Here is a 23,518-nt window from a genome sequence, read left to right on the forward strand (position 1 = left end):
GGCCTGGAACAGATACAGAAATACAGCTCCTGCGGACGTCTGCAATCTGCGGGCGACCCAATATTCCAGTCCTGCGCAGAACTTGAGAGTTTTGCTGGCCGGGAAATAGATGCTCCAGGCAGTTCTGCATTGTTCTGAATGGCTTGGGGCGGCGGGGGGGTTAAGGGGTTGTAATCCTGAAAAGCTTCCACCTTATTTAAGAATTAAGAATTACAACCCCGTGTTTTCATTTGTCTCTAACCCAGCTCACTCTTCCTGGCATCAACCCCAGTTAACAGAAAGCCATTCTAGCGCATTCCGTTCCTTGTCATTGCCTGCCTTTTGAAATCCCTTCTTCCTCGAAACAACTCGGGTCCCGTACACGGTTACGTTAGTAATTATTATTCCTATCTAATAAAAGGTCTGTAGAGAGAAGAAAAAACAGTTCTTAATTCTAAGCATAAAAGTACTCACGAACACACCTGCCCGCACCCAAAATGGCGATTAGCTCCTCCCTCCATTTCACCACCATACACCCTCTAAACTAGAGAAACCTCAGCTGCCCCGACTTCCCCTTCCAGCTCCCGGCAGCCATTTTCCTTTCTCTGTAGCCACGGGACTTGAAAGGCAGGAAGGAGGTCGGCGCGTATTCTTCCAGCCAATCATTAAGCAAGTGGCTTGGATTGGCGGGCCTAGAGGCCGACGCTTTCCTTCCCCGCTTCCGTGGGGAGGCGGGACTTTGCTTGGCGATGGCCAATGACAATGGGACGAACTTCTTCTCTGTCCCAATTGGCGTGGGGCGAGCATTCAGCGGTCGAAGCAGGAGCTCGAGTTGGACGAGGGCAGGTGAGCGGCGCCGCGGGGGAAGAGCGAGGGGGGGAAGCGGCGTGGAAGCCCCTACGGGCAGGACAGAGCCCGGCGTGTGGCTCCTTGGCTTTCGGCCGCGGTTTCAGTGGCCGGTAGCGGAGAGGCGCCGGCTTAGTGCTCATCGCCTCGGCTGCGCTCAAGGGAAAGAAGGCTCCTGGTGTGCAGGGCTCAGTCGCTGGGCCGTTCAAACGACTGCTTTGCCCCGCCGGACTGCTGGGATGCGTGAAAAAACTGGGAGTTGTATGCATCCCGGCATTTTACCTCCCAAGGTAAAGGGATGGTTAAGGAAAGGCTCGACCTGGCTGTCCACCTCCCAAGTAAAGCGGCGGGGAAGGCGACCTGCGCGTTGGGAGGCCGCAAGCCTTAAGCCGCCGCCGATTTCGGAGGTCGGTGGCCCCGCGTCGCGTCGCGTGGGAGTCCCGCAGCCACGTGGGCTCGTGGCGACGGTTCCCTTCGGCGCTTGGCCCGCTGCCTCCGCCGCCGTTCAGTCCCTCTTGTGGGAGCGAAGCCTGCGCTTTCTTCCTCTCTCAGCAGCCCACTTCCACAGGTCCCTCCGATGAGGTATCCTAATACCTATCAGTCTGAAACGTAATAATACAGGTGAATTAAAAATAGGGTGTTAAAATAATGTCTGAAATCTTGCCATAGGCGAAACGTAACTTCTGGGTTGGTTGAAGTCTTTGCTTTTAAGTAGTTCTGGAGATGTTATTTTATCTTTGCTAATTTTCTTCATTTTTCTGTCTGCTTTATGAATACTAAATTTTATTCATTATATTTTCATCCCACCTTTCATTCTCAAGGGGAGGACATAGCATTCAGTTGTTTCTCACAATAATAATCCTGAGAGATAAGTGATTGGCCTAGAATCACCCATAAAAGCTGCTGGTGATGGATTTGGACCTGGGTTCAATTCTCATTCACCATCTCAACCGCTACACTTCTTTGCCTCAAAAAAAAAAAGTCTTTTTTATATAATGCAGTCAACTTATGCTGTAGGACCTCTGGGTTTGCCTTCTCAATGCCAAGTCCCACTATACCAACAGTGAGATGCGGGGCTGGTGTCCAATATATCAGGAGGCCTTTGGGTTAGGGAAGTCAGAAGTATCTTTCATTGTTTATTTATTTTATTTATAGGCTGCCTAACTCCCAAATGGTGGCTTACAACTAAAAAACCAACATACAGAAAATACAACTGACTGGAAGAGCAAAATACCAAAACAAATCAAACCATGAAACGAAAAAGGGACTCCATAGTCACCCTGTTCCACAGGCCTGGGAGAACAAGATGTTTGGCAGTTTCCTAAATGACATAAGGGTGGGAGCCACATGAATCTCTAGGAGATCCTCATTCCAGAAGGCAGGAATTGTAACTTACTTACTTATTTATTTATTTATATTTCAGATTTGTCACTGCCCATCTCACTGTGGGGTGACTCTGGGCGGTTTACAGTAAAAACAGAATAAACATTAATCAAAATAGATAAAAATTAATTAATTAATTAAAATATGCTAAAACAAAACTTCCTTTATGATACTTCCAACATAGGATACATTACCATATTATGAACCATTTTTAAAAGCAATTTTATTTAATCCTGTCTAGTTCAGTTTGTGTGTGTGCGTGCATGCGTGCACACCTCTGAGTCAGTGTTGACTCCTGTTCACTAGATGAACAAGTCCATGCAGTTTTCTTGGCAACATTTTTAGAAGTGGTTTGCCATTGCCTTCCTCTTAGGGTTGACGGAGAATCTGGCCCAAAGTCACCCAGCTGGCTTCATGTCCAAGGCAGAACTAGAATACACAATCTCCTGGTTTCTAACCTGGTGCCTTTAATCACTACACCAAACTGGCTCTGTATTGCTAGATACATAGCTCTAAATAAAGCCTATGAAAATATGCTGTTAAGGTGATACTTGAATAGGTTTACTCGGCTCCATATGAAAGAGTGGGTTAAAACTAGGGAGCAGCCATTAAGACTGGCTGTCAGTCTACATTTGTATTTCATGATGGGGACTTTAAGCAGAAGCCCTCTTGAATGATGAGCAAATTACAGAGTCCTTTCTCTGTAGGATTAATGGAAGACTCATTAGGGCTAATCCATGTCTTAACTAATCTTTTTATTCCATGATAGATGAAATATTAATTTAAAAAATTGACACTGAAAATGAGTGTTCCTAAGGTTAATGAATAAGTAAATAAAAGAGGACAATATTTTTATCCTTGATTTAAATGTAGACTGTTCTAAAAGATGCAATTCTGCGTAGCATTCTTTGAAAATCCATGAAAAGAGATGGGTAGAAGTATATGGAAATAGATTGATGCCTACCTGTCATTCATATATGAGAGAGAGAGAGAACACAACAGGGATGAGATATGTAACTTAAGCACTATAATTTTATCATAGATCTTTGAAAGCTCGATTGAAAGGTAGATTTAATTTTTTTAATAGGTTCTGTGGCCTGGTGAGAAGACCAGATCACTTTGTCAGAATGTCGGTTCCCTGCTCTCTGTTATGGATTATGTTTACAACAACTTCTATGATATGAAAAGCCTGCATTAAGGAGGAAAGGACATGTTTACTATAACAAATATATGGTAAAGGGGTTTTGGTAGCATGTACATGAAAAAGATCTACAATATCACATGAATGTTTTTAAAAAATGGCATCTGACTTGAAAAATAATAGTGGAGGATGGAAACATAATGGGCGATGCTGATCTTTGGCTCACAAGATGTTTGAAAAATCACAACTTTGGGATGTTGGAAAGTCAATCGACCTCTATCAGTAGGACTTATTGCTTAGAATTGATGGGTGTCAACAGCTTCAACCTGAAGTCTATTAATTACTGCCTCCAAGTATAGCAGCAGTTCCCTTTTAATTTTCAGGTCTCTCTCGTCCTGGATTTAGCTTTCATCCACCAATGCATTGCAGACATCCTGTGATTTTTGCTTTACCTGCAGGACATGGCTGAGCAGGATATGGCTGAGCAGGATGTAGAGAATGAGTTGCTGGACTATGAAGATGATGAAGAGCCTCAGGCAGTGACAGATGCAACCCCTGTCCTTGCTAAAAAGGATGTGAAGGGTTCTTATGTCTCCATTCACAGCTCTGGCTTCCGAGATTTCCTGCTGAAGCCAGAGTTACTTCGTGCCATTGTGGATTGCGGCTTTGAACATCCATCAGAAGGTAGGAGCTGAGCCAAGGCCCTTGGCCCCCTCGTCAGTCAGCCCAGCCCACCCACCGGGAAGCAACTGCCAGTGGTGCCACGCGGTGCAGGGTGAGAGCTGGGGGCTGCAGGGAGCAGGGGTGGGATGGTAGGGTTTTCATTGTTATCAGTGTTGAGTCTAGTATAGTCATTATGATGATGATGCTTTGGGGAGTTCTACAGATAAACTTTCACATTGGAGATTATTACAGTTCTGTGAGAAAGTATTGCTTTTCAATTTTATAAAATTTTGCACTTCTCAGAATATTATCAGAACTTCACTGTGGGACCTACTGATATATAAAGAGAGTATAAGTGAACAAACAAGTCTGGTGCTTGTTTCATTTACTTCTTTAAACATGTCATTCAATATGGGATGCCCAAGTGTGAAAAATGTAATCACCTACTTCAGGAATTCTGAAAGAGATTAAATAAGTTTTCACAAAACTATCTCCTTTGATGCAAGATCTAAGAGTTCAGTTTGGCGTGAGAGACCTCATTTTTCAGCTAGCCAACTAACTGAAGTCCTGTTAGCACCAGGGCTCCCTTTAAGGGAAGAGGTTAGGGAATTGAAGGTGCGCCAGTAAAATCCTGCTGTGGAATAGTTATCCACATTAAAGTTCTTTATGGCCTGCTAGGTTTGTCTTGTAATTCAAAGTGATATATGAATTAAATGCCAGTGGTTTGAAAGCAGTATTATTCTCTTATAGAATATGTATATAGGAAATTTAATCTCCAAAGATATAATATGGAATATCTATTTGAAAGAAAGGAAGCTGGGATCAAAGCCACCTGGAGTTTTGCACATTCTAAGAACTTCCATTGGCCCAGTGGCTCTGGATAATTATCTTTTCTTCTTGCTCTATCAGTGCAGCATGAATGCATTCCTCAGGCAATCCTGGGTATGGATGTACTATGTCAAGCCAAATCGGGCATGGGCAAGACAGCTGTTTTTGTATTGGCTACTTTGCAGCAGATTGAGCCGCTGGATGGACAGGTATGTAAAAGATGTTGGGGGAAAGTATGTTAACAGAAAGCTAAATACCATAAGATTGTGGTAGGAGTCTTGTAAGTGTGATTCATTTACTACCATGAGGGATATCTTTAGTAATGATTCTGGGCACGGGTACCAAAAAGGACAGAAATTAATGGTGATGCTGTTTTTAGTTTCTCAACAAGCAGTTGAATTAACTTCCATGTTTTGTTTCTTCCTAATGCCAATTCATAAAGAGTCCGATTCCAGTTGAGGTGTTTTAGTAGCCTCATCTCAGGGGTGTCCAGAGGGGAGGGGGCTCTTGAAGGTTCACCTCTTAACATGCATTCCTTGCATGTTTAAAGGGGGTAAGGCTTTAATCATAGTTAGACCTGCATATGCCTTGCTTCATCTGTTGCCTTTGGCCATATGTCTGCGGTTGCAAGATGTTTCATAGTCAAACAGAGACTATTGATTCTAATAATAATAATACCACCACCACCTATCCCAGGTCCTTGGGAAGGACTCGATAGGTGGATAAAAATGCCAGATCCAGTCTAAACATCTGGCTGACTGTGTGGCCAACAATAATTATTTATTAAAGTTGTATGCCACCTGACTCTCAGTGACTCTGGGTGGCTCACAATAGTCAAACAAAGAAATTACAATAAAACATAAAAATAAAGGAAAAAAGTTGGCAAGCGCAATGAAGTGAGGGGTCTCACTCTTCCTTGGTAAAGGCCTGGGTGAAGGTAAAGGCCTCTTCGTGGGTCTTCTAAACAACAGCAGAGTGAGGGCTATCCAAATCTAGGGGGGAACCTCATTCCAGAGGGCAGGCAATGCTACAGAGAAGGTATGCTTCAGGTCCTGAGAGAGGACATTGTTTACCCTACAGGATCGAATCAGCCAGGTAGATGTTATTGGAGACAGGAAGTCCCTCAATTAACCAAGCCCTATGCCATGTAGGGATTTTTAGGTAACAACCAGTGCCTTGAATCGCATATGGAGACAAATTGACAACCATTGCAGCTTGTGAGGCAGAGGTGTTACATGGGCATGCCTTGGGCATGCAGTATTGCTCACCCTGCAACATTCTGGACCAGTTGAAACTTCCGGGTGGTTTTCAAGGGCAGCCCCATATAGAGAGCATTGCATCAGTCAAGCCATGAAGTGACTAAGGCATGACCCTGTCTGAAGGGTCCCTTGATCAAAAAAGGGGACAACTGTCTCACCAGATGGAATTGTGCAAAGGCCTTCCTAGCTACAGCTGACACCTGCTCTTCAAGCAGGACCTGTAAGTCCAGGAAGACTCCACATTGCATACCAACCTTGAAGGGGGAAGTACAACCCCATCCAAGATCAATGATAGTGTAGCTTCAGATCTGGGTGGTTCAAACACCCACAGCTACTTGGTAGGATTTTGTTGGAGATGGTTCCTCCCCATCCAAACAAGTAGAGAGCTCTTCTTGATGTCTTTTTACCGGTATTTCTTTTAATTCTGCTAGGTCTCAGTGCTAGTGATGTGTCATACCCGAGAGCTGGCATTCCAGATCAGTAAAGAATATGAACGCTTCTCAAAGTATATGACCAATGTCAAGGTGAGGGGCAAACGTTGCTTTGGGGTTCCAAGATATATAGGATGTTTGGTATTTTTTAATCTCTGGAAATGTTGTGTTGTGAATGGCATGTATAATTGATTGGGGAAGAAGTTTATGTGGATAAAGAGAAAAAGAATGCCCTTACTCTGGCATTGCTTGCTCAGATTTCTTCATGACCTCCACCTAAAGGTTCCTTTAGAGAGCTTGTAGGTGAGGTTCTTCTTTTGGACCTTTGATATTAAGCGGAAAGGCTGTAAGTCAGTGGTTCAACATATACTTTGCATGTAAACTTTCCTCTGTTCAGTCCCTTGCATTTCCAGTACTGAAAGGTCTCTCTCTAAGATTCCAGAGAGCTTTTACTGAGAATAGACAGTTCTGAGCTAGTGGGATAATTATGATTATTTTTATTATTTTTGGTGCCTTTGAATCACTGTTGATTCCTGGTGACTGTCTGGATAAGTCCCTGCAGTTTTCTTGGCAAGATTTCAGAAATGGTTTGCCATCGCCTGCTTCCTAGGGCTGAGAGAGAGTGAGAGGCCCAAGGTCACCCAGCTGGGTTCATGCCTAAGGCAGGACTAGAACTTGTGGTCTCCCAGTTTCTAGCCTGGTGCTTTAAGCACTACACCAAACTGGCTCTCTAATGGGCTAATTATTTGACTCTAAAATATTGTATAAAAGCTTATCTTGGCGTGCTTGTGCCACTTTATTGTTTCAAAGGGACCAAAATCCTTGTCTCTTCTTTCTAGAAAGGAGGTTAGCTAATGTGAGTCCTAGCTTATGAGAGCCTCCTGTATTTGTGTGTGTGTGTGCATGCGTGTGTGTGTCTTTGAGTCAGTGTTGACTCCTGGCGACTGCCTAGACTAGTCCCTGCAGTTTTATTGACAGTTTTTCGGAAGTGGTTTGCCACTGCCTCCTTCCTAGGGCTGAGAGAGAGTGACTGGCCCAAGGTCACCCAGCTGGCTTTGTGCCTAGGTGGGACTAGAACTCATGGCCTCCCGGTTTCCAGCCTAATGCCTTAACCACCACATCGAACTGGCTCTGTTTGTATTTTATTTACTGCACTGTATAAATAATGTGTTGCAAAGTCATTTTAGTGATTTCTGATTCTCCTGCAGGTATCGGTTTTCTTTGGGGGGCTTTCTATCAAGAAAGATGAAGAGGTACTTAAGAAAAACTGTCCGCATATTGTTGTGGGAACCCCAGGCCGTATTCTAGCATTGGTGCGCAACAAGACACTCAATTTGCGTAATGTGAAGCATTTTGTTTTGGATGAGTGTGACAAGATGCTTGAGCAGCTAGGTAAGAGAACCGGGGCGGGGGTGGGGGTGGGGTGGGGTAGGTTGGAGAAGTCCAAATAAAGCTGGAAATGTTAGAATGTAGAATTCTCGACTCATTGTAGGAAGATGGCCTGATGCCCAAATTACAGATCAAGACACTGAGCTAGAGCTTTGGTCTGCATGGTTCGAACTTTGTTTGAGCAGAGCACTTACTTGCTATGCTATAAACAGACCTTTTTAGACATCAAGAGAACCTGAAAAAAAGTGGTGCTGCTTCAATGAATCAATGTAATGCAACTTTTACAACAGCTATTTTCAGGTATTCACAGAAGTGAGCTACTTTACAAAGCAATGCTTGCATGAGGTCTGAACCATTTCTTCCAAATTATCTTGGAAGAGTGCATCGCCCTGCTAGTGGTAAAGTTCTTTTAAAGGGTTATGTCAGTAACTCACCATCTCTTTCCAGGCAGATGAGGAGTGGCTATTAACTTGTACAGCAAGGATGCAGATCATTATCTTGAGATAAAAACTGCCACTTTAATTAATTTGGGATGGAATTAAAGTGCAAAAAAGGGAAAAAAGAAGAGACTTGGCAATATTTCTAAATAGCTCAGGCTCTTCTGATATATTTTAGAAACTTCTCAAAGAGCAGACCTATTTCTTGCCCTGATTTCTTTGTACCCAAAGAGAGGGCCTTATGACAAGGTGACAAGGCAGTGAAATAGAAACAGCTGCAAAGTACTGCTCACTTTGACATAAGATAAAAGGATACAAAACATGTTATGTTTGGAATGTTTTGAACTTGGAATACTTCCAGAATGGTTGGAGCAGTGTCCAACACTTTGGGTAAGGTGCATCAAACTCAGAAAAAGGGATGTTTTGAGTTCCAAACTTTTAAAACTGGAAACTTTTTTCATAATACTGTTACAAGCTTTGCAACTCTCTTTTTGCTGTGCTGTCAGAAACTCCTTATCTGCAGCGTGCAATCTGCCAGTTTGTCCAAGCAGACAAACAATGGCTTAATGCTTTTATACAACCCAGGAACAGACTGCTTTGTGGGCAAGTACAAATCATAAATCATCTATCTGCAATCAGATGTCTTTCAAGTATTGAATTACATTGCTAACCATGACTAGCATAATCATTAGCATTTGTAATACAATTCTTGAAGAGAGCTGTAATCCAAAGCATCCGAAAGATACCAGGTTGAGAAACTCACATATGCTGAGACAAAATCTGAGCTGATTTGTATAGCATTTAAACACACCTGAAGGGAAACCTTTGTGGGCCATATAGCAACCATGGAAGAGAATGTCCATTCACAAAATGTCTATTGTGGTGGACACACCTACTGACAAAACATTCATAGAAATGTTTGCTAATACTGCTGACCGATAGCTTGCCCAAAAATCATAATACAAAGCCTTACAAAACCATTCTGTTCATCCGAACTGTTCTCTCTTGTGGTTGGGATCATTCTCCCCGAATGCTTTCATCCAGCACCCAAGAACACTCCTTTCTGTCTAGTTTCCTCCTGCCGCTTATTTCCACATCCCTTCCGTGCTTTCCTCCACTGAACTGCTTTTTCATCTCTTTTCCATACTTTCTGTAGTCTTCTCTATCTCCTTTTCTCACTTGCTTTATCACCTGCAACCCAGCTCCAGCCTTCCTTCTTCCTCCAAACTCTCCCACTGGTCAGCTGAAGGCCTCCTTGGTTTTCTGTTGCAGCCCTAATCCAGCTCGTCTCCCTCTTGTTTTCTTTTTGCAGAGAGCAGGAGGATCTTTTCCTTCTTTCCTTTTGGGAACACACGAAAGCTGAGCATTGACCTCAGCTACATTCTTATGACTAATTACATGGGGCCCAGTGGCATTTGGGAGAATAAAGATGTCAAGTGCTTGTTGAGCCACCTGTACGAAGGTGGAAGGGGAATTACCTGCAGTACCATTTTGATTATTCCTGTACTACAGCTGATAATTTTGAATGGGAGGATATGAAGAAAAAAGTCACTTCTTTTTACAAGTTATAATCAGAAGAGGCAACATGAGTTGAGAAAGCTCTCTGCAGAAATTGTTAGAACTCTCTTGTGTCTTTTCTCTCAGATATTAGAGTAAAACATATTGAATCTGACAAATGGTGACAGTAGTGATTAAGCTGGTGAATCTGAATTTCAAATCTGCTTTTATTGGGAACTTGTTTTTATCTGTTTCTTCTAGACATGCGCCGTGATGTGCAGGAGATCTTTCGGTTGACACCCCATGAAAAGCAGTGCATGATGTTTAGTGCCACCTTGAGTAAGGAGATCCGGCCTGTCTGCAGGAAATTCATGCAGGATGTAAGTGCTAAGTCTTGTCTTTTGCCTCCCAGTGAGGACAATGCATGCAGCATATGCAAAGCAGACAAAAGAGAGTCCATTGAGGCAGTTTTGTGTTCCTTCTCAGCATCCTGTTTGGGGAGTTGAAGCAGATTATGGGTACTTGAAAGCAGCAAATATCAGTGGCTTAATCATGCAAATACTGCAATTATGAACTTGCATCTGGGCATCTGATTGAAGTAAGTAAGTTGCAGAATTTGCATAATTATGTTGTTATACATTTGTTATCATTTATGCCCTCCTCCTGGCAACATTACAGATACATTAGAAAGAAGGCCTCAATTGGAAGCGTGTACTGTGCTCTTTAACCGAAAGGGTGTCAGAGCAGTTTACAATTCAATAAAAATGTAGGGCAGTCTTTGCCCTGCGGGTTACAGTCTATGAGATACAGCCAAAAGAGAAAGCAAGAGAAAGATGTTGGAGGGAGAGCAGTTCTTAGTCACAGTGCAGATAAGCAGCTGAGTGGAAAGAGTTCAGGTGCCCTTTTGGAATAACTATGGTTAGATGACAGTGGAGGGAGAGCCAAGGACAGGTGCTCTCAGTAGAATAGACTCCTTTCCTTTGTATTTAGATTGAACCCTAATACTACTTTTTATCTTTGTATGCTTGTTCCCAAGTGGTGGCATCTGCAAGCCAATGCATACATTCTCTGTTTCATCCCTGTGTAGGACTATGGCAGCTTTCCTCCTGCCCTTCCGTAAGTCTTGGTTGAATGAATCCTATATAGTGGGGTCACTTTCTGGTGCATGAAGTGGAACGTATGACACTGCCTTGTTCCCTGTTGTTGATCTTGAGCAGATGTTTATAGCCCTCCTACTCAAACTTTATCAGGCTGTCCAGCCATGACTCACTGAATCTTGTTCTCTGATTCTTCTCCTCAGTGAATTGCTTGAAATGTCTGCTTTCCTTTTCCTCTAACTCTGTCCATAAGGGATAGGAAACAGGGAATGGCACAAATTGTTGGAGAACACTGGAAAGCCTTCCTACTTTGGGCTCCAGTTCTTGGTTCTGGTATTGTATGATTTCTTTCCCCTCTCTCAACGATCAGTTAGTAGCCTTGTTGCTTGTTTGTTTGTTTACAGGGCTTATAGCCCGTTCCAGTCAGCCAGTGCTGAGCAGCATATGACTCCCCAGTACTTAGCTGGGGTTAAAAACAACACACATCAAATTTAAAATCCGTATTTACCACTCCTGGGGCTAGAAATGGCTCCACCTTGTTAGGATATTTTGAATTAGAGATACTGGGGACTGAACTTGAAACTCTCTTGCTTTACCCTGGGGTCTTGCATAGCTGATGAGGATTAGCTGCCTTGGTTTCCTGCAGTCGAAAGATTGTGCCATGGCAGGCAAAGAGAAAGTGGTTAGGTGCTTGGGACATAGGAAAAGTAACATAGTCTTGTTAATGTTCTGTCGCTAGCACAGATTCAGGTATAGTATAAAAGGTCTGAGTTCAATCACTGCATGCTTATGGTCATGAAAGGTAATATGTGCTGGTGTATCCTGCCCAACTAATTTATTTGGTTAGGAAAGATTCTTTTACTTCATTGATTGAGCCCTAATAAAAGTCATAATAAATGTCCATTAAGTTAGGAACCAGTTTTGTGTGTAACAACAGTACTGGGGATTCTGTATACACTCATTGGCAGATGGAGTTTTTGAACTTGTAGAGAGTTAATGTACAGTCCTGCAAATGAAATAGTGATGTAACTCTCTCTAGATCATAGTGTTCACTGTAGGAACAAGGTAGGAGGAGGGCCATGCTTTTCTTTGCTGGTAAAAATCAGAAGGTGTCCTATAGCACCTTTTCTGACTAACACATTTTATTAAAAGGCATAAGCTTTTGTGAGCGACAGCTCACTTCATCATATGCCCCAGATGTGGGAACAAAGGTTATTTCTGTAGAATTGGGCATTTTATATTTTTACATTAATATTTAAATCATGAATGTATATGTGTGTGTATGCACGCAAGAGACAGGATTTTGCTATAATCGTTTGTTCACTGCTTGCAGCCGATGGAGGTATTTGTGGATGACGAGACAAAGTTGACTCTACACGGTCTGCAGCAGTACTATGTAAAGCTGAAGGACACAGAGAAAAATCGCAAACTTTTTGACCTGCTGGATGTACTGGAGTTCAATCAGGTCTGTATGAAAGAGGATTGACAACCAGAGCTTGTATGTGGTATCCCACCTCTTGGGGTTGGAGGCAGAATATGGTCACAAACCCTGGGAGTTGAAGGCTAATGGGAGTCTGTAGGGCTTCCAGCTCAATTCCTTTTCATCTTCCCATCCCTGCAGGTTGTGATATTTGTAAAGTCCGTGCAGCGCTGCATGGCACTAGCCCAACTTCTGGTTGAGCAGAATTTCCCAGCTATTGCTATACATAGGGGCATGTCTCAGGAAGAGAGGTGAGCAGCATCAAACTATGAAACCTGAACAGTGAGTGGAGTATCTGTGCTTTTGAGGATAGAATATGAGGGACAATTAAGTTTTGATGGGAAAAACCTCAAGTGTTGTGCAAACAAATTTAAAGCCCATTGGGCCTATGAATTGCACCCAGCTCTGGAGAGGAATGTCTTGCAGTTCAAGGAAGTCAGTCACTTTTTTTTTTTTGGCAGGCTCTCTAGGTATCAGCAGTTCAAGGACTTCCAGCGTCGTATCCTGGTGGCCACTAATCTGTTTGGCCGTGGGATGGACATAGAGCGAGTCAACATAGTCTTCAACTATGATATGCCTGAGGATTCTGATACCTACTTACACAGGGTGAGTGTGTGCACTAGGCAGGAGCAAATCACAGCGTTGTCTTCATTCCTTGGGAGATGCTTGTTCTGATAGCTTGCCACTTGTACTTGTGGTAGGGAGCTGGTGACTTGCAGGTTCTGCGTGGTTTCTGATCACCCTCTCCATGGATTCTGAGCCTCTTTTTTTTTGGATATGACTTTCCCAGTGAATTTTTTTTTAAATGAGGTTTGCCTGGTTTTCACTGAGCATCTAACTGATTTCTCTCTCTGATGGGTAACTCTGAAATACTGGATTCAGTTTGAGGAGGAGCTTCTTTTGGTCCTTGATACAGCCTTCTCTTTGCAGGTGGCCCGGGCTGGGCGCTTTGGTACAAAAGGCTTGGCCATTACCTTTGTGTCAGATGAAGGTGATGCCAAAATCCTCAATGAAGTGCAGGATCGCTTTGAGGTCAACGTGGCTGAGCTCCCGGAAGAGATTGACATCTCCTCATATAGTATGTATTGATTCTTGCTGATATTTTAATTTAAATATTTCTTCACTGCATTTTATACTGCCATAATCTGTGTTGATTCCTAACATATAAACACATGCTAAAACCATGTAAAATCAAAATAGTATAAAATAGAGTTTAAAAAGTGCAATGGTGACCTTTCTTAGCCCCCAGGTGCCTTCCAGTACAGTTCACTTTTTACCACTTTCTGGAAAGTCAGCAGGGAGGATGCTAACCTGACTTTAAGAGGGAGATTGTTCCACCATAAAGAGACTGTAACACAAATATCATTTGGGGTCACCTCAAAAGACTGGGGGACTTTCAGACAGTTTTGCCAGGATATGCATACTGGATTAAGTAGATGGGTCAGAGCAGAGGTGAGCCTGTAAGTACCCAGGTACCCAGGCATATAGGGCTTGCAAGTTAAAAATTTGAACTGCACCCAGAAAACCTCTTGGTAACCTGTGCAATATAGATTTTACACAAATATGGCTACTCCAATTTACAAATGTGCACGCCACTGCATTTTGGGCCAGTTGTAGTTTCTTGATGCTCTTCAACGGCAGTACCAAGTAGAGTACATTACAGTAACCCAGATGCATCGTGGTAAGTACATCATTGTTATCTGGTTTTGGGTTTTTTGCAACTCAGAATAGAGATAGAAAATCATAAGTGTAGCTAATGCAGGATAGCTTCCCATTCATGTTTCTGGGAATCCTATAGAGCAGTGCTTCTTAAAGTGTGGTCCTAGGACTCCAAGACCCTCTCAGGGGTCCACAAAATCAAAATTATTTGCCAGCCTATGTTGAAAAATACTACAGTATTAAAAACCCATCAAACAATCGTGAGAAGCGGCAGCGAATGCATCAATTTTAATTTTTAATACAGCAAATATCAGTAAATATAAGCCATACAAACAAAAGCTCTTTTGGGGTCCTCTCTCTATAATTTTTAAAAGTAGAAAGGGGTCCTGAGAGAAAAAAGTTTAAGGAACACTGCTATAGAGGAAAAAGAATAATTGGGTTGCTACTGGTGACCTACCGAGGGGAGCTAGGCCTGTGTCCTGAGCACTGGAAATAGTGGTTATAAAACCTTAAATTAGCAGATAGCAGCTACCAGTGGAACAGGTATCAGCTGCTGGTTTGAAAGTGAAGGGCCTTGCACCTTTTGTAAACTCTTTTACATGTTTCATAATGGAAATATGAAAGAGTGCATGGACATAAATGTGTAAAATCAGTACTTTTCTCAGTTAAATCTTCGATCTTTAGGAGACCAGACTTTTAGACATATGATAGGAATTAGCAAAAAAATGACCCTGAAACGGGGTTTGGGGGGCAGAGGTGGCTGCTGTTTTACCAATAAGGCAGGCTGTTTAGGGAGAGGATATGACTGGTGAGGGTTTCTGTATGCACGCCAGACGCGCTCCTTCAAAAGTAGACCTAACTAATGGAGAAGCAAAGCACTGATGATGGTGCCTGTGAATTGTACAAGCGGACAGCTTTGAACTCCCAGTAGAGACTGAATCCCAGGAAAAGCTGCACCACCACAGAGCCAGCATTCAGCTAATTTGGTTACAGGGGATGACTGAGTAACTGACTGCTTTTTTTCATTTGTTCTCTTGTAGTCGAACAGAGCCGGTAGTTCACCGAGTTCGCCGAGCCTCTTCTCTCAGCCCAGGGTGGAACTGGAGATTGAGCACATCTCACTTCTCTTCTGCTGAACCCAGATGAATATCTTCTTGAAAAGACATGCTATGCAATATGTAGGGATGTTGGTTCTTAACATGAAGTCTTACAAAGTGCCCAGATGGTATTTTGCCTCAGCTCAAGCCTGGGGGCTTTTTTAATTAGATGTTTCTATTTTCTGAATAGTCAGCCCCTGGGGCTAAGTTTCATAAATAAAATTTTAAAATAACCTTTTCTGGTTGTTCTTGATGCATAATGAATCTACTGGTTACAGAAAACATATACATTTTGCTTACTTCTTTCACTTTCCTGTGGTCTCCAAGCTTCATTGCCTTGACCTACTTGGAGTGCTTTCAGGATAAGCAATTTACCTTGTATGTGTTGGACTTCTCCCCAACATACACCTTGTCTGGTCTACAGTTGGTTTCAGGTATGCTTGAGGCTACTTTTTTTTAAATAAGACCAAGATAGGAATAGAAGTCCTCGAGAGGCTGCCAGTTTAGCTGTCTTGAGAAAGAGGTACATAAAGGAACACTATCTTACCACTGATCTCTCTCTATATACACTCACCATCTATTCAGGCCCTCTGTTTTCCTATGAAAGTGGAATACCCAAATATTGAACTGCCTGTTATATTACTTATTTTGAAAAACAACATAACTTGCAGTTTCAAAATAACAAAAGTCATTGTAGGAGGACAGCTGTGTGGTAGCCCAAAATCAGGAGTCTGATAGCACCTGTTCAGACTAAAGAATTTTATTAAAAGGCATATGCTTTTGTTAGCCACAGCTCACTTATCAGATGCCCGGAGTGGCTAAACTAATGTAGGATTTAAATTGGGAAGAGGTGGGGAACAGAAGGGGAAGACGGTGATTATGCAGATTATACGTGAGACAGATTACATGTGCTTTATCAATTAACAGCCAGAATGTCAGGTTTCATGGACTCAGTACACCAGCACTACCAAGTATATAAGAGACACCACAGACTTTTGAAGATGAGTGAAATCCATTGGCAATTTCCCCAACATTTTAACTACCGTGGATGTTGAAACACTATACACCAACATCCCCCCAAACTTGGACTTTAAGCCATCAAGCCAGTATGTCTTGCCACCAGACTGACTCTGTATGCTACTGTATGACTACTTCACCTTTGACGATACCATACCTTCAAATCAATAACACAGCCATGGCATGTGCATGGCTCCACAATATGCCAACATCTTCATGTCTGACCTAGTACACCTGCTCCTTTACTTGAGATTCATTGATGACATTTTTATCAACTGGACCCCTACAAATAAATTTTCAAGTTCCACCCCACTATCAACTTCAGCCTATGAAACAAGTCTACTTCCTTGATGTTACAGTAAATGACACAAGGAACACAATCAGCATATTATTCAGGAAGCCTACAAATTGTCATGCCTGCTACATGCCTCCAGGTTCTACCCAGAATACACTATTGAATATATAATCTATAATCAGGCTCTACACTACAACTATATTTGTTCTGATCAACTTGCGGAGATGCACAACTGATGGAATTAAACCGGACATTCCGGAGATAACCCACCTGAGTTCAGTAGACAAATCAACAGAGCCAAATCAATTCCCAGGGATGATAAATAACATCAGGACTCAGAAGACAGGCAAAGTAATACTGGAGCATTTCAATCTCCCAGGACATTCTATTACAGATCTCAAAGTAGCCATTTTGGAAAAAAGAAACTTTACCAGGAAAATTGAGTGTTTGCTGAACTCGCATAGTTAAAAATTTCAGGCTAGCTCAGAAAGTCTTAACACATATTACAATTCTTAATTGATAAGGTGCTTGTAATCTGCCCCACACACATCTATCCTGTCTTCCCCTCCCTTCTGACCTGTCTCATCCCAATTTAAATTCTACATCAGTTTAGCCACTCCATGCATCCATGAAAGTTTACACCTTTTAATAAAATGTGTTATGGAGTCCTTGGTGCTCTGAGCTTGGTTGTTTGCTTGCAGACGTATCATTATCCAACTTGGTAACATCATCAGTGCTAGTGAGTGTGGGGTTTGCTCCCTGTTTATAATATAGTAGCTTGCCCTGCCAGTGTTGGTGGGGGTGTGGTTTTCTCCTTGGCAGTTCCTTGATTAGGGTATTGTTTTCTGCTTGTTTGCCTGATGTTAATTCCTGCTTAACTGGGTGTTGGCTGCTGGAGAGGATGTGTTATGGTCTTTTTGTTTCCTTAGCTTTTTTTTATTCTCACTTTTGAATGGTGTGTAAATATGGTCTATTTCTATGCGTTGATGGCCGATTTGTCTGAATGCCAAGCTTCCAGGAATTCCCTAGCGTTTCTGAATTTAGTTTGGTCTAGGATGCTCACAGTCTCCCAGTTGAAACTATGGTTGAGTCTGTCCATGTGCTGTGAGATTAAGGAGTTTTCATTGTGTCTGCTGACTGCTAGTTGGTGTTCATGGATGCACTCTGCTAGTCTGTCCTACATAGTGGCTGTTACAGTCCTTGCATCGATTGTTGTAGACGACTGCTTTTTTTTCTTCTTGGGCTACTGGGTCTTTTGGTTTACTTAAGATGTTTTGGAGGGCTTTAGTTGGTTTGGGTGCTAGGATGCTGCTGTGTGGTTGTAATAGTCTGTTGGTTGTTTCAGAGATGCTTTTGATGGTAGTGTTATCCTTCTCATAGCTTGTGTTGGATATGCTGCAGTGGGTTGAGTCGTTAGCCACTTTTTGATAAAGTTGTGTGGGTATCCATTTTATTGGAAGATGTTGTATAGGTGGTCTGTTTCCTCTTTCTGGTGTTCTGGGTTGCTGCAGTGTGTTTGTAGTTGTCTGATTCAGGGAGCAAACAGCACACTCACTCGCACTGATGATGTTACCTAGTCGGGTAATGAAACATCTGCAAGCAAATAACCAAGCTCAGAGAGCACCAAGGACTCCACAGTTCAAGCCTGAGCAAAACACATTCCTGATGTTTCTACTGTTGTCTCTCAGTTTCACTAACTGCCCTGCCATGAGATATATTCACTCTAAGAGTGCCTTTAAAGATGTGTGAATTGTCAAAAAATATTTGTTTCTAATTACCAGCCTGCTTCCTTAAAGCACTTTTTTTCTCAAGTACATTTCCCCCTTCATCTTTTAATTAAAGCAGAAGGAATCTGGTAGTATCTTTTCAGACTGACACATTTTAATAGAAGAGAATGTTTGTACTAATCTGAATCCATCCATTTTTCCCTTTGCCCCAAGTACAAATTAACACATTCTAATAGTACAAAAGTTGGCATGCAGGTGCATGCAAAGCTATCTGAAGACTATGTCAGGTATAACTTGGGAGTAATTTGGGGAGCAAAATTCAGTAGAAAAAAAATCAGCTGTGAACTCTTGTGTGTTTTGCTACTTACATGCGAATAAGGCACACCTGGAAATGAGATACATATAAAATAAAAATACCAAGCACCTTACAAAAACAAAGTTAGGAATACTGAAAATAGTTCAAACCTAACTGGTCTAAACAGGAAGTTCTGTTCTATTTTCTGGGAATGACCACCATAGAAGGGTTCATTAGCTTCATAAAAAAGTAAAACTCCCTTTGAGTCACCCTTGACTCCTGATGATTTTATGTTTTCTTGTAAAAGTACGGAAGTGGTTTTCCATCGCTGCCTTTTGGGATGCTGCTTGCAACTTCCTAATCTAACCAAAGCTCTGGTATTCTCTGGAGGTCTTCCAACCAAGACGCCAAAACAAAACGCCAAACCCTTTTTCTTTTCATTGGGTCAAGTCTATAGCTGTTGCTTCTCATCTGAATAAGCAGCATTTTGCTACCAGTTACCTGGACTCTTGTAGCTGAGATTACACTGTATCCTGTACCTTCCTCTGTCCTTGCATCTTGTTGCCATATGCAGAACTCCAGGGAATAGCAGTAAAGAAAAACATCAAATGAAAATTATTCCCATAATTTGGTGCATTTACTCAAATGTGTTAGATATGAAGCAACCCATGAGATGCAAGAGTATTTAGATCTGCCTTCTGAGTTGAATCTGAATGTTGAGCATGGCAGACTCTTAGTGCACCAAGAAACAGAACTATAAAATCTTTGGGCAATGCAAACATATTGTAATTTAAACAGTTTCATAGTTCAGGGCTACTTATACCTAATTAAGCCTGGGTCAGTGTGAAAGGCTGCAAATGAAGGCTTAGTTCTCCATTAAAAGTAAATAAAAGGCCTTGTACATCAAAACCAGATCTCTCTCTAAAAGGTCTGTGCTTTGCCTACGCCATACTATGTTTCCACATATAGGTTCATTTTTATGTGCAGGACTATTCAAACCAGGACAACCCTTTTTAGCCACCTAACAGGGGATAGCCTCTAGACATGGCTTCTAGATCATCTCATTGATTAGCAGTCTTCAAAATTTATATCAGAAATTTTGGACAAATGCAATCAATTACAACAGAGCAAAATAATGTGAAGTTCTTTGTCCAATCCTAGTTTACAGCATCCTTGCCACTCTTGTTTAAGTACACTTATCACCCCTGTTTCTAGTTGACTTAATGAGTACTGCAGGCAATCATAAGTTCATACTTGAAAATAACTTGATGAACATTAGGGACAATGCTATCAGATCAGTCCATAATCAGCTTATACTGGATGGAAAAGATCATGCCTATTATGCAAAATTCACTTCAGATCTTTGATGCATAGCCAGGCAGACAACTAATCAGTGTCCATGGAAAGGACCTTTTATGAAAGTGTCATATGTAGAAGTACCTTTTTTAAAGACATGATCCTCTCTTTGAGAGAGAAGAGCCTTAGCATGAAAGAGAAGAGAACTCTTGATGACGGACTTGTACCAATATAAAGTTAACATGGGCTCAGTTCCTGAGCTTGCTAGATGGACCTCTGCATATGTTTCTAGCGGTTTTACTGTCCTTGTTGCAGTAGGTCTGAATCAGCAGGCAGTAGTTCTGTTATCCAGTCTATCTTTTCCCTGGAAACATTTATATGCAAAGTAGCACTCCTGGAATTCATTTCTGCAAACTGTTGCTACATTCCAGATTCTTTCGAAGTTTTGGGGGACTGTGGGAGAAAAGAAAGATGGTCTTCAGAGTTATCCAATAATTGTTTGCCTTCATTGGAATAGTGTGTAGACAATGCGTATTTTTTTATTATTATTTCATTAGCTCTTGATTACAGACAAGAGTTTCAATAGATTTGTAAGTCCTTCCTTTTTTAAGGAAGGATATTTTCCCGTCAATCAATCTAGTAATAGTTCTTTATAGGACAATGCAACCTTAATCCACAGATTTAAAGCAAATAATACAAAGTCTGTAGCATTACAGTCAGAGAATTAATTTTGGTTCAAACTACACAGCCAATCACTTCAGTTTAAATGTGAGGCATATGACTTATAATAATCCTTGGTTAAGTGGTCTGGATTCTGCTTGGTTTAGGAGCCCTGAATGACTAGCTTGCCCATGATCTACAGAAGCTGCTGAGATAGCGCTCAGGGATTGTGTCCTCTCCATTTTCCTACTTGCATTATATTGTACAACTGGTCACTTCTAAGTCTGTGTTGACACTTGGTCATCTCAACAGTCCTTTTCCTGGATCTCAGTGTGTTGCTTCTTATTTTCTTGCCCTAGGTTTCTGGTCAGATTAATCCCTACTTCAAACATTTTTTGCTTCATTTCACATTGACATATGTTCCCAATATTCATATCAAATAGATCCACTTGGACCTCATTAGAGGAAGCAAGCCTTAATTGTGACTGGTTTGCATGCCTTCTAAAAGCAATATGACAGGCAGAGGGTAAAGCCATTCCAAGTCTTGATTCAGGTTTAGTCTGAGTATTGGTCATTTTTAAAAGGACTATGGGAGGAATGGCAGGAGATAAGACCAGACTCAGAGCCAGAACAGTGTTGTAGGATTGCAGGGCAGCTCCAAGAGGGAAAATGAGAACCTGGAGGATGAAACCTTTCATCAGCTCTTACCTTCAATGTGTTGGAGCCTTGGGTGGAACTGAACTCTGAATACTTGTCAGTACTCTGGGTCTTGCCACGTCTGCTCTGGCACAACCAACGGTAATAGTCATCACGTACCTAAGCACAAACAACATCTTTAGGAAACTCTGGTCTTTGTAATCACCCCACTTCCCCTGCCACTTGCCTGTCTTGGAGTCTTTTTTTCCCCCCAACACCCAACATTTCTATATGCTCAATTTAAAATGCAATCCTATACTTGTCTGCTGAGAAGTACATCCTGATATGTTTCATGGGCTTTACTCCCAAATAAATTGACCAAAGACTACAGTCTCTGAGATGGTGCCCCACAGCTTTGCCTTTCTACCAATGCAGGTACCTGTTTCTTGAGTACGCAGTGTAGGAGGAAGATGAAGAGACCCTGTATGCTGTTGAAGATGGTGAAGAGGTAAGACAGGATGAGGGTTTGATTGCTGAACTGAAACAAGCCGAAGACCCAAGTGAGCCCTAGAATACAGAGCTGTGCAATGGCTGTGATTATGAATGCCCTGTAGGAAAAGAGATTTGGGACACAAGTTAGCACTTGTAGCTATGGTTCTTGATCTTACGCAATGAGGACTGGCTTTGAAACAGAATGTGGAGAGCATCTACTACATCAGAGAGGGCTAGGTAACAGTCTATGCCCTAATTCTCCACCAAGATTTATTAGATGAAGCTTTTGAAAATCATTTTGTTAAATAAATCATTTATTATCTGATGGGATTATTATAATCTCACCAGTTATTAATTCCTGATCTTTTAAGACACAGATGATCACTTTTTCTTGGCTACTCACCTTTGCTTTTGCAATTTAGTCAAATCAGGGTTAATGTCAGCAAACTTCTTTGAAAGCCTCCAGACAGTAATAAGGAAGACCACAGCATTGACCTGTGCAGAAAAGATTGGACAGGAATAATCAGGCTTTGAGATGAGAGCTAGCACAAATATCACAGTTTTTCTAGCTTCCTTTATGGAAGCTTAAAGATGGAGCATTAAGCTTTCGGAAGCTGGACAGTGTCAGAATTAGGGAATTCGGTTTTGACAAATTAAATCCAAGCTGTATATTCATCAAGAGTTGCTTCACTTTAGTCATATCATGTATGTATGGGGGGGGGGGGGGGAGAAGAGGAGCGCTTTAACTTGACATCAGTTAACATATGTAAGAACTGAGGCTCATGCTTCTCTAAAGGAGAGCTAGAACTTGTCACTAGTAGAGGTGGATCAAAGGACATACAGCAGGAGCTAGACCACTGCACCCAAAGCTAAGTACAAATAATAAGATGCTTTCAAAAAGGCTACAGTAGACACAAGCTGGGGTACAGTACAGAGAGTAACATTTTAAGTAGCTCCCAAGGCAGAGTTCAGAAGGAAGAAGGCACAGCTTGAGTATGCATTAAGCATTACCAGGATGATGATGGAGACAGGGGCCAGGAAGCTCCACAAGAACCCACGTTCCCTGGAAAGCCAGCAGCTGTGTGGAAAGACAGAAGGTGACTTGTTTTGCAGGTAGCTGAACCTGTACTTCTTTCCTGGCAGATCACTTGGATCTGTTCCTCTGTCCCTTTAGAAATTCACTTCCCTATAAGAGCTCACTATCTGTCATGCAGGAATGGCAGGTGCGTAGAGGGAGAAGTGGCCTTTGTAGGTTCCTTTACTTGCCTGCTCAGCCCTTTCACTTCACAAGCAATACCAGCATGACATGCACTAGATGACCTACTGACACACTCATTTATATTCAGGACATGGTAGCTTGAGCTTCCATGCACAATGCACAGGTATTCTCTAGCTCATGGACAGGGGGGGTACACAAATTCAGGACTCACTTTTTGTTGCCGTATCCTTTGCTGTTGACGGCAGCAGAGATGCCCACCAAGACGGCTGGGAGCCCATACCCCACAAGGAAGATGTGCCAGTGTTTAAGGCTGTGTGTTTTGAAGACCTGAACCACCATCAAGTAGAGCTGCACACCCTCCAGTAGCATCCAACAGAAGACGCTGAGGAAGAAATAATGGAGCAGTCCAGCAACTACAGCACATGCCATCTAAGAAGGGAAATAAAACCAAGGGAAGGTTAGACTGAGCTGTTCCGTCAGCAGTTTCAAGATCCAGTCCATTATGGTGAACACTGACGGGCATGATGGCAGAGGATGCAGGAAAAGCTTGCCTGTTTTTTCAAACATCCTTCCTCTTCCAGGAGGAGGACATCCTCCATACCCAGGAAAATTCTCTTCAAATAGAAATGTAATGCACTCCCTGCTCCTACTTCTTTAAGGTCCAATGACACTCCTTAATACTGCTGTCTCTCGGC

The 23,518-nt window shown here is 42.2% G+C and overlaps 2 protein-coding genes across 3 annotated transcripts in view; one reads left to right on the forward strand and one right to left on the reverse strand.

Annotated features, from left to right (window-relative positions):
* Positions 1 to 719: 719 nt before the first annotated feature.
* On the forward strand, positions 720 to 15,420 carry DDX39A (DExD-box helicase 39A). Of its 2 annotated transcripts, none has more exons than XM_007436100.4 (11): positions 720 to 825; positions 3,808 to 4,033; positions 4,922 to 5,049; positions 6,531 to 6,623; positions 7,739 to 7,922; positions 10,115 to 10,233; positions 12,284 to 12,415; positions 12,572 to 12,681; positions 12,892 to 13,036; positions 13,361 to 13,508; positions 15,130 to 15,420. In XM_007436100.4, exons 1-11 carry the CDS (start codon positions 736 to 738, stop codon positions 15,144 to 15,146), a joined length of 1,392 nt encoding a protein of 463 aa, XP_007436162.3. In that variant the 5' UTR covers positions 720 to 735; the 3' UTR covers positions 15,147 to 15,420. The 2 variants fall into 2 exon arrangements, with proteins under 2 accessions (XP_007436162.3, XP_025027531.1); XM_025171763.2 differs by lacking the exon at positions 720 to 825 and adding an exon at positions 890 to 1,115.
* Positions 15,421 to 15,909: 489 nt separating this feature from the next.
* ADGRE5 (adhesion G protein-coupled receptor E5) overlaps positions 15,910 to 23,518 on the reverse strand; it is a 54,734-nt gene continuing 47,125 nt past the window's right edge. The window contains exons 15-20 of the mRNA XM_088133554.1: positions 23,035 to 23,252; positions 22,616 to 22,682; positions 22,008 to 22,099; positions 21,552 to 21,720; positions 21,185 to 21,292; positions 15,910 to 20,269 (exon numbers count right to left, since the gene is read on the reverse strand). Of these exons, the coding sequence (XP_087989680.1) occupies positions 20,237 to 20,269; positions 21,185 to 21,292; positions 21,552 to 21,720; positions 22,008 to 22,099; positions 22,616 to 22,682; positions 23,035 to 23,252 (687 nt within the window). The 3' untranslated portion in view covers positions 15,910 to 20,236. The remainder of the gene's footprint in view (positions 20,270 to 21,184; positions 21,293 to 21,551; positions 21,721 to 22,007; positions 22,100 to 22,615; positions 22,683 to 23,034; positions 23,253 to 23,518) is intronic.

The sequence above is a fragment of the Python bivittatus genome, unplaced genomic scaffold (assembly GCF_059951505.1).
Source record: "Python bivittatus isolate LINGU-HERP-01145 unplaced genomic scaffold, Pbiv_v1 ctg000080_np1212, whole genome shotgun sequence".
Classification (NCBI taxonomy): Eukaryota; Metazoa; Chordata; class Lepidosauria; order Squamata; family Pythonidae; genus Python; species Python bivittatus.

Excerpts from the sequence above, each read along its gene's own strand:
- DDX39A (XM_007436100.4), top strand. The coding sequence starts at position 736 with ATGACAATGGGACGAACTTCTTCTCTGTCCCAATTGGCGTGGGGCGAG. Across the intron at positions 4,034-4,921 it reads CTTTGAACATCCATCAGAAG|TGCAGCATGAATGCATTCCT; the intron begins GTAGGAGCTGAG and ends TTGCTCTATCAG. Across the intron at positions 7,923-10,114 it reads CAAGATGCTTGAGCAGCTAG|ACATGCGCCGTGATGTGCAG; the intron begins GTAAGAGAACCG and ends TGTTTCTTCTAG.